Genomic DNA, 9,717 nt, shown 5'->3' on the forward strand with positions numbered 1-9,717 from the left:
TTCAGTCGGGCCCACGTAGCAGCGAGAGAGGGGCCTCGGGGGGCGGTCGCAGCAACTTCGTAGAAGCTTCCCCCGAACAATCTCCTCGAGAACGAGTCCCCATTCGCGACCGAAATCCGGGCCAGAGACAGAAAAAGCAAAGCGAGAACCGCGCGTGTGCACCTCCCTCGTGGCTTGTGACCTCAAAACACCAGTACTCTCTGCAGTCGCGCGGATAAAATGGCTGGCCTCGCTAGTAAGTGAATCTCTCTTCCAGTTTATTCACAAAAAAAAGTTCTCTCTTCCAGTTTGTTCTTTCTTTCCCTTCCTTGTTCGCACTTATTTTTTCCTGGAATAATCATGTTCCTCAATTACAGGAGAGCAGCTATAATTCCTCGCTTCCACCTATTTTCTTTCTGAAAATACTTCTGCATTTTCCCCAATCCTGACTTTCACGAAAGCATCTACTTTAGACATGTCTGTGAACTTCGCCCTATGCACGTGTTATATAGAGCAGCTGGTCACGGTGGCACTCAGCGACGACAAGAAGGCAGAGATGAAGAAGAAGAGGCGGCAAAAGGCGATGAAAAGGAAGAAAGAACAAGAAATGCAAAAGAAGAAAAGACTGAGGAAAAAGAGCAGGAAGAGGGGAAATAAGCCAACGTGTTTGACAGGAGTAGTAAGAACAGGGGGGATTTCTTTGTTTTCAGCCTTCATGTGCATGAAGATTTGAATGAATGCTTGTGATTTCCGCAAGGGAAAAAAAGAATCAATGCTTGTGATACAAGGTACATACGCTTTAATATCAAAAGAATTAAAACGATCTTATATTAGTTTGCAGAGGGGATTTTTTTAGTTGAAATAGAGTTGCATCTGTTAGCCCACTCTAATGCTTATGTGATTGAAAACAGAGTTGTATTTTATTTTATTTTGCGTTTCAGCGTCTATATACACTCATTTCAGCGATAATTAATTCCAGATGAAGGTTGTACTTCGTATTTGTTAAAACTGCAATGCAGTTTCTAGTCTATCAGAGTGAATGTGGATGCTGCTTATTCCTCCATTAATCTAATATTTTAGTGATCTAATAGGTCTTACATTTCTTTACCAAGGGAGTATTATAGATCTTTTGCAAAAATATCTAATACCTATTGATTGTCGCGTTAACGCGATATCTTATCAACTTGAAGTCTGGAATCAAACATCACACTCAGGGGAACAAATACTGAAGGTTTTGTGCTAGAGACCAGGAGCTGAAATTAGTTTCCACTCTTAAGCAAATCGGATCTACAGTAATCTGTGATAGTCAAGAGAGATTTACAGTCATATCATGGTAAAACACCCTCAGCGCAGGTAAAATGTTATTTACAAACAGAAAAAGGTCATGTATCCAAAGGTATGTGATTGGAAAGTAAAATGGGGAGCTTTCAATTGGTTCTGTCTATGTGGATACAGATAAATGGTCGTGGGTGCTCTTGACATCATTGTCTAGTACAAGATCTTTTCCAGATTTTTCCCAATTTGAGAATCTGATAATCTGTCGCCAATGAGCTCCCGTAGCTCGAACTCGCTAGGAAACCTCTGCTCAGATAATTTTGAGAAGACCTGAAAATGTGAAAAGAAGTTCACTAAGATTAGCGTAATGGATCCAGAGGGGCTATCACAAGAATATCAGCTCTGAAGAACCTGGAAAGACCAACACATTAAGCATAGGCACAATAATCGTGAGAAAGATTTGTACATTCATATTCAGGGAACAAGTACCATTCTGGACCACTTTTAGGGAATACAAGCAATCACTTATTCTAAAGCAGGCTGGCATATGAATATTACTGGCTAGATGATCCCAGTACTTAGTTCATTCTTGGCTCAGCGTTCCAGTAGCAACTAACCTAATAATCTAATATGATTGCCTGATTTATTGTATCACTACACCGTAACAGTAACGCACAATGAGTTGCGCCATTTTATAATGCAGGGCAATGAAGTGCAAGAAAGGGTGTATCATAGAAACATACCAGTTGTCCATTGCAGTAAACTTCAAAGACGCCAGAACTTTGTAGAAGAGACTGAGCAAAATTGCCAAACATCCAGACTGATGGCATGGTTCCAAACCTATTGGCACGCAGTGAGTAGTGCCACGGAGGTGGTACCATTCCAAATCTAGGGAAAATCTGATCACGAGCCATTAATGTTGCTATTGCTCCAACTTGAACAAAAGGCATCATTTTGCCGAGGGCGCATTTTGGGAAGGGTGGAGGGTAGTTTTCCAAGACGACATGAATTCCAGGAAATGAGGTATCCAGCATGCGCTTCATGGTCATCGCATTTCCCCTGCAGAAAATTAGTTTGAAATTATACCATAGTGTGCATACTAGTTCATAACAGAGACCACAAGACAATTTCACAAATACTCCCTCCGTAACATAATATAAGACGTTTTTTTGACACCAAAAACGCCTTATATTGTGTTACAGAGGAGTAATTAACAGAGTATGCTAGAAAAACAAAGTATGATGCTAAAGGGACTGCATAGACATCATAAATGAAATTATAAAGATTTTACTCTGTAGGATTTTCATTAAACCATGTGGATAAGAGCCTTTTGCTCTGACATACACAGAAACAACCGTTGGTTTAGCTTCGTTTGTAAGGTCTAAAGAATATACATCCAGCATATGTATTGCAAATCTTCATTGCATTTCTTTTTAGTTACATACAAGCTGTGATTAGCTGATTAGGACCAGAAAGAAATATTATGCAAGTCACTTCTAATCATTTTTTCGATATAATCCTGTTGATAGTCTAATTTGGATCTGGCTTGAGGGGTCGCCCAGATTATTTAGTTTTGGTGGTCAAGCTAATTGTTTGAGGATGCACACATGATTACAAGTACAGAGGCTAGGTGCAGCAGGCTGGATGAAACAGAATTGTGTTTTAAAGCTCACGCATGGAGAGAAAGAAGGAAAGAGGTCTGGTTTGGAAAACTGAAGATGGAAAAGATTTTGCATAATTAGCTATTCTGCCAAAACAGAGCTAATATGGAAAGTCTACTAGTATTGGGCCCAGGCTGATGCTTTTACGGACATAGACAAAGATTAGGAAAAGCCTTTTGGCTTATGTGCCAAGGAAAGTCCTACTTCAATTTGCCAAAGGCCAGGCATACCCTTATATATGTGGGTACATGGCCGATTGAAGAATTGTAAACATTTGTGAACGGTGAGCCGGCGAAACGCTCTGGTCGGTCGTCTCGCGTAGTCAACTCGCTGCAGCGGCCCACGCACCGCTTTTGACGGTTTCCCTTATCTCTTCACGCAGGGTTGTCCTCCTCCACTCATTACCCCACCCCGAACACTATCTCTCTTCCCCTTATCTCTTCTTCTCCCAGATGCCGCTAGATATCCATGGCCACTTGCGTTGCAATCCGGTGAAGGAGCTGGCTGCTGCGGGCTGGCGCAGCGGTACAAGTGCTGCAAGTCGGCCAGCGCAAGTGCTACAAGCAGCGGATCCCCATGTTTTTGGGGGAGGCGACGACCAGCTACAAGCGGGATGGCCAACACCAACCACTGATGCGATTCGCCGGCGGAGATGTTGTCGCGGCGGAGCTGCAACCATAGTTCGGCGGAGCTGCAACCATAGTTCGGCGGAGCTACAACCATAGGTCGGTGGAGTTGCAACCAGCAAAACAAATGCTGGAACCGGCGACAGCCATGGTGCGACGGCCACGGCGGCGATCCATCCTTGCTGGAACCAGCTTTTTTTTTTTTGCTGGAAGCAACGGTTTTTTTGCTACGACCCAGTGACAATGATTCATAGTTTTGCTGGATGCCGCAAGTGCTTTTGCTGGAACCATTTTCTTTTTTTGTTGCAATCATAATTTCTTTTTGTTATCACCGTTATGATTTTTGCTGGATGCCGCAAGTGCTTTTGCTGAAACCATTTTCTTTTTTTGTTGCAATCATAATTTCTTTTTGTTATCACCGTTATGATTTTTGCTGGAACAAACATCTATTATTTTTGTTACCATTGTCTTAGATTTTTTTTCTGAAAGTAGCGTATTTTTCTGCTACAACTGTTTTTCAGTTTTGCTGGAACCAACGCACCTTTTTGTTTGCGATTTTAACGATGGCGAGCGTGCCGTTGTTGAGGGTCGACGGCGAGCGACGTGGGCGGCCGGGCATGAGGGGAGGTACCCCGTGCTGCATAACGCAAGGGAGGGGGATTGGGCGGCCGCCATGGTTTGTTTTCGTGGTCCTTTTTTTAGGATGTGGACGCGGGGGTGTGAAAAAGACAAGGAAAAACAGAGATATCGTACGGCTGCGTGTGGGCGATCTGAGGGTTGCGCGGAGACCGGCCGAAACTTTGGGCCGGCGTCTAGTACTGGTCTTGAAGAATGCAATCGATCCTTTCACAACCTCACGTTACTTTTTTTCCTACGTTCTTTTCTTTCCGTAGCTTCTGCCCAGCCCTAACAAACCTAGGGTTTGGCTCATCTTTACCGTTTTGCATTGAAAAACGGTCGGTTTACCTTCACGAAAGGGAGGAATCAGTGCTGCTGCGCGGATCAATTTCTCGCAGCAACACGATTGGCGACTCCGTTGGGGAAGAAGAAGAGGAACACAATGAGCACCGACCCCAAGGACGGGAGTGATCTCAACCCCAGCAACATCATCGCTGTCACACTTGAGGATCTTCCTGAGGATGAACGGTAGAAACTTGAACAGGAGCTTGAGGAAGAGAGGGTGGAAAAGTTGAAGCAGAAGTTGGCGGGCTTCCAAAGGACAAGAAACAGCGTCATCCAGAAGGTAGCTACACCAAATCATCCTGCTGGGGTAAGTAAAACTGCTTGTACAGAAGAGATTGCACATCTAATTGATGAATCTGTAGCCAGTAAATAAGGCAAACAAATGACAGACATGGCACGCGCGGTTACTGAATCTGTAGCTAGCAAATTTGATGAGTCCAGAGAGCGCGGTTACTGAATCTGTAGCTAGCAAATTTGATGAGTCCAGGGAGCAATTTAATAAGGATATTCAGGTGGCCATGCCCATCGACGACTCGATGCTCCTCACCAACCTCATCCATGGCCTCCATCCCAAGTTGAGTCGGTCCGCCTCCAGCCTCTCCCTCACGACGTCGTCCTTCGCCGACGCCGTCACCTATCATCGGATAGAGGAAAACGCCTCCGCCACATAGTGTAGCGGGTGGCTCACTCCGCGCTCACCGCCAGCACAATCACCGCCCCACCGCCCCTGACCCGGCCGCTCGAGCTCCTGCCCCGACACCCACCGGCCACCTGGCGTTTCCCTTCCCAAATCGTGGTCGAGAGCGCACGCGCTTCCGTGATGGGCGCCCTCGCAACACCAACACGCCACGCCTCATCGTCGCGCCTGCGGCTCAACCGCCGCCGCCATGGATGTCCGGATTCAACCCTCGGACAGGCGTCATCCATGCCAATGGCATGCCGGTGCATCGCACGCCCGCGTCCTGCCACCATCATGCACTGATGGTCGCGCCCCAGGCAGCATGCGCGGTATGACCGGCGCAAACGAGCAAGGAGATGAGGAGCCGAGGAGAGATGTGGAGGCGCCGGCACTAGGATCTGGGCGTTGCGCACCCGAGCTGGGGCTCCACTTGGGAGGGCACGGACGTCCTCGTAAAGAGAGAGGAGACGAGGCGAGTGAGGCCGGTGACGGCGGATGGATCCTGTCCTCTGGGCGCCACCGCGCCATCGAGAGGAAAAGAGGAGGGAGACGAGAGCGACGGCCATTGAGGCAGGGGATACGGAGGAGGGTGCTTGCGTGGGCGTGGGGCTCTATGCTGGCTGACCAATACGCATCGAGGAGAGCAAGCTTCCTGGTAATTTCCTCGAGAGAACAGTGGTAGACAGCGCCAGCGCGCGCCCTGCGTTCCGCCCCGCGAGCCACATCGTTCCTCGTGTACACCACCGAGCTGTAAAGTTTAACCGTCAGTCCGTCACCCATGAGTCATGGTCGCCCCGCGCCCGCGAAATGGGACGAGGGGCGCGCGCCCCTCGTCCCACTTCGCACACTCCAGATTCCAGTCATGTATTTGGCCATCGTTCTCGACCTATATAAAGCCTCCCCTGGCTTGTTACCAAAAAACCAGTACTCTCTGACTCCGTGGTCGCGGATAAAAGGGCTGGCCTAGCCTAGTGAATCTCTCGTCCAGTTTGTTTTTCATTCCCTTTCCCTTCCTTGTTCGCACTTTTTTTCCTGGAAGAAGCATTTTCCTCAACTCCACGAGAGCAGCTACCATTCCTCTCCTCCACCCAATTTCTTCCGAAGAGATACTTCTGCATTTTCCCCCAACTTGACCTCCACGAAAGCATCTACGTAACGTTAGACATGTCTGTGAATTTCGCCCTATGCACATGTTATATAGAGCAGCTGTTCGCGGTGGCACTCAACGACGACAAGAAGGCAGAGAAGAAGAGGCGGCAGAAGGCGATGAAAAGGAAGAAAGAAAAACAAATGCAAAAGAAGAAAAGACTGAGGAAAAAGAGCAAGACGAGGAGAAAGAAGACAACGCGTTTGACAAGAGGAGTAAGAACAAGGGGGGTTTCTTTGTTTTCAGCCTTCATGTGCATGAAGATTTGAATGAATGCTTGTGATTCCCGCGAAAATAAAGAATGAACGCTCACGATACATATATACTCTTGCATATCAAAATAGAGTTGTACTCCCTCTGTAAAGTAATATATGATCTTTTAGATGACTACTTTATAGTGATCTAAAACATCTTATATTAGTTTACAGAGGTAGTATTTGTTATCCAACTCTAATGCTTATGTGATTGAAAACAGAGATGTATTTGTTAAAACTGCAATGCAGTTTCCAGTCCATCAGAGTGAATGTGGATGCTGCTTAAACCTCCATTAATCTAATATTGTTATAGATCTTTTGCCACAAAAATCTAATATTACAGATCAATCACTGCATTAGCGCGATATCTTATCAACTTGAAGTCTGGAATCAAACATCACACTCAGGGGAACAAATACTGAAGGTTTTGTGCTAGAGACCAGGAGCTGAAATTAGTTTCCACTTTTAAGCAAATCATGTAGCTACAGTAATCTGTGATAGTCATGAGAGATTTACAGTCATATCATGGTAAAACACCCTTACCGCGGGTAAAATGTTATTTACAAACAGAAAAAGGTCATGTATCCAAAAAGTTCAAAGACAAAGGTATGTGATTTAACAGTAAAACGTGAAGCTTTCAATTGGTTGTGTCTATGTGGATACAGATAAATGGTCGTGAGTACTCTTGACATCATCATCTAATACAAGTCCTTTTTCCAGATTTTTTCCAATTTGAGAATCTGATATTCTGTTGCCAATGAGCTCCTGTAGCTCGAACTCACTAGGAAACCTCTGCTCAGATAATTTTGAGAAGACCTGAAAATGTGAAAAGAAGTTCACTAGGATTAGCGTAATGGATCCAGAGGGGCTATCACAACAATATCAGCTCTCAAGAACCTGGAAAGGTTAACGCATTAAGCATCGGTACAATAATCCTGAGAGATTTGTATATGCATATTCAGGGAGCAAGTACCATTCCAGTCCACTTTTTGGTGAGTACAAGCAACCGCTTATTCTATAGCAGGCTGGTATAAATATTACTGACAAGATGATCCCACTACTTTGTTCATTCTCGGCTTGGTGTTGCAGTACCAAGTTAGCAACTGAGCTAATGATCTCATATGATTGCTTGATTCTACAACTACACCGTAACCGTAATGCACAATGAGTTATACTCCCTCCATAAAGAAATATAAGAGGGTTTAGATCACTAAAGTAGTGATCTAAACACTCTTATATTTGTTTACAGAGGGAGTACTATTTTATAATGCAGGGCAATGAATAGCAAGAAAGGGTGTATCATAGAAACATACCAGTTGTCCATTGCAGTAAACTTCAAAGGCGCCAGAACTTTGTAGAAGAGACTGAGCAAAATTGCCAAACATCCAGACTGATGCCATGGTTCCAAACCTATTAGCACGCAGTGAGTAGTACCACGGAGGTGGTACCATTCCAAATCTAGGGAAAATCTGATCACCAGCCATTAATGTTGCTATTGCTCCAACTTGAACAAAAGGCACCATTTTGCCGAGGGCGCGTTTTGGGAAGGGTGGAGGGTAGTTTTCCAAGGCGACATGAATCCCAGGAAATGAGGTATCCAGCATGCGCTTCATGGTCATCGCATTTCCCCTGCAGAATTTAGTTCGAAATTATACCATAGTCTGCATACTAATTCATAACAGAGACCACAAGACAATTCCACAAATACTCCCTCCGTAACATAATATAAGACGTTTTTTGACACCATGCCAGTGTCAAAAAACGTCTTATATTATGTTACAGAGGAGTAATTAACAGAGTATGCTAGAAAAACAAAGTATGATGCTAAAGGGACTACATAAACATCATAAACGAAATTATAAAGACTTTACTCTGTAGGATTTTCATTAAACCATGTGGATAAGAACCTTTAGCTCCGACAAACACAGAAACAACCGTTGGTTTAGCTTCGTTTGTAAGGTCTAAAGAATATACATCCAGCATAGCCATTGCAAATCTTAATTGCATTTCTTTTTAGTTACATACAAGCTGTGATTAGCTGATTAGGAGACCAGAAAGAAATATTATGCAAATCACCTCTAATCATTTTTTGGATGTAATCGACAAATTTATATAGTTCTTGTTTCATCTTTTTGCTTCTCTCAAACAAATAGTCGTGGAACTGATTTACTGTTTTATCTGCCTTGCAAAGCATATAATGACCCAGCAGCATAAATGGCTGCAAATAAGGTCAGGAAGGAGTTGGAAGCATTCTGAAGTGGATAGATTAAACTGACTCTAAGTTGTAATTCTGACATATATGAAGTTCACAAGGTACCAAACAGTAAGAATGAATGGGACAGAAATTTGCATTCTGGCTGAATAATTAAACTGCGTATCTGTGGACATGGAAAAATTGGTATACATACAAAATAAACAGGAAAACTAGCTTCTCAAACTCCATGGGCAGTATCTCTCTCAACATTATTTATTCACTTAAAACACACAGGCAACACATGTAAAGGCAGTAGTCTCGAGGCCCTTATCGCTCATTTGGAAGTCAAAACACCAAATAGAGATGATCGTCAAAATATCTTACTTTTGGCCAAACTTAAGTGCAAAAGCCGAGCACAGTCCCGAAAAGTCATCCATCAAACTTCTCCACTCCAGTTGAAGGTACAATAAAGTTTTTTCCCCAGACACTAATTTATTCAGTTATTTCGAAGTATTCACTAACCTATCCCCATCATGACATGTATGGTGGACAGTTCGATGATGGGGCACAAGGACTCGCCATAATAGACGGCGGGCTGCTGGGAGTAGCCATGAATGACGCAACAAGCCTTGTAGTGGATGAGAGAGCAATCTGAATGGAATATGTATTTACACACCAACTTACTAGGCTGGTGCCAGCCGGAGGAGAAACCAGCGTCGACTTACCGTTGTCAAGAATGGCACGGAGCTCCGCAAGCATAACCTCTTTCCAGAGAGGATCAAGGAGAGCGCTATGGTAGTTCGAGTGAATGGAAAAGGGTAGGAGTGGACACAACGGCGCAGATAAGCATGTGGTGAAGACCAGGAACAGGGCAAGCGACATGAACAGCAGCAGCAGGAGCAGATATGGTGCGGGCAAGGGAGAGGTGGCCCGGCGCAG

General features: G+C 44.6%; 2 protein-coding genes across 3 annotated transcripts in view; both read right to left on the reverse strand.

Annotated features, from left to right (window-relative positions):
- Nucleotides 1-1,429: 1,429 nt before the first annotated feature.
- LOC119277479 (selT-like protein) lies at nt 1,430-2,307 on the reverse strand. Its single transcript, XM_037558760.1, has 2 exons — nt 1,998-2,307; nt 1,430-1,584 (listed from the first exon to the last, which is right to left on the reverse strand). The coding sequence occupies exons 1-2, from the start codon at nt 2,301-2,303 to the stop codon at nt 1,468-1,470; spliced, it is 423 nt and encodes a 140-aa protein (XP_037414657.1). The 5' UTR covers nt 2,304-2,307; the 3' UTR covers nt 1,430-1,467.
- Nucleotides 2,308-7,026: 4,719 nt separating this feature from the next.
- The window catches only part of LOC119277478 (selT-like protein), a 4,447-nt gene continuing 1,756 nt past the window's right edge, over nt 7,027-9,717 (reverse strand). For both annotated transcript variants that reach the window (XM_037558759.1, XM_037558758.1), the window contains exons 3-4: nt 7,898-8,213; nt 7,027-7,400 (exon numbers count right to left, since the gene is read on the reverse strand). In XM_037558759.1, coding sequence (XP_037414656.1) covers nt 7,236-7,400; nt 7,898-8,213 — 481 coding nt within the window. In that variant the 3' untranslated portion in view covers nt 7,027-7,235. The remainder of the gene's footprint in view (nt 7,401-7,897; nt 8,214-9,717) is intronic.

Source organism: Triticum dicoccoides, chromosome 3B (genome assembly GCF_002162155.2).
Source record: "Triticum dicoccoides isolate Atlit2015 ecotype Zavitan chromosome 3B, WEW_v2.0, whole genome shotgun sequence".
NCBI lineage: Eukaryota > Viridiplantae > Streptophyta > Magnoliopsida > Poales > Poaceae > Triticum > Triticum dicoccoides.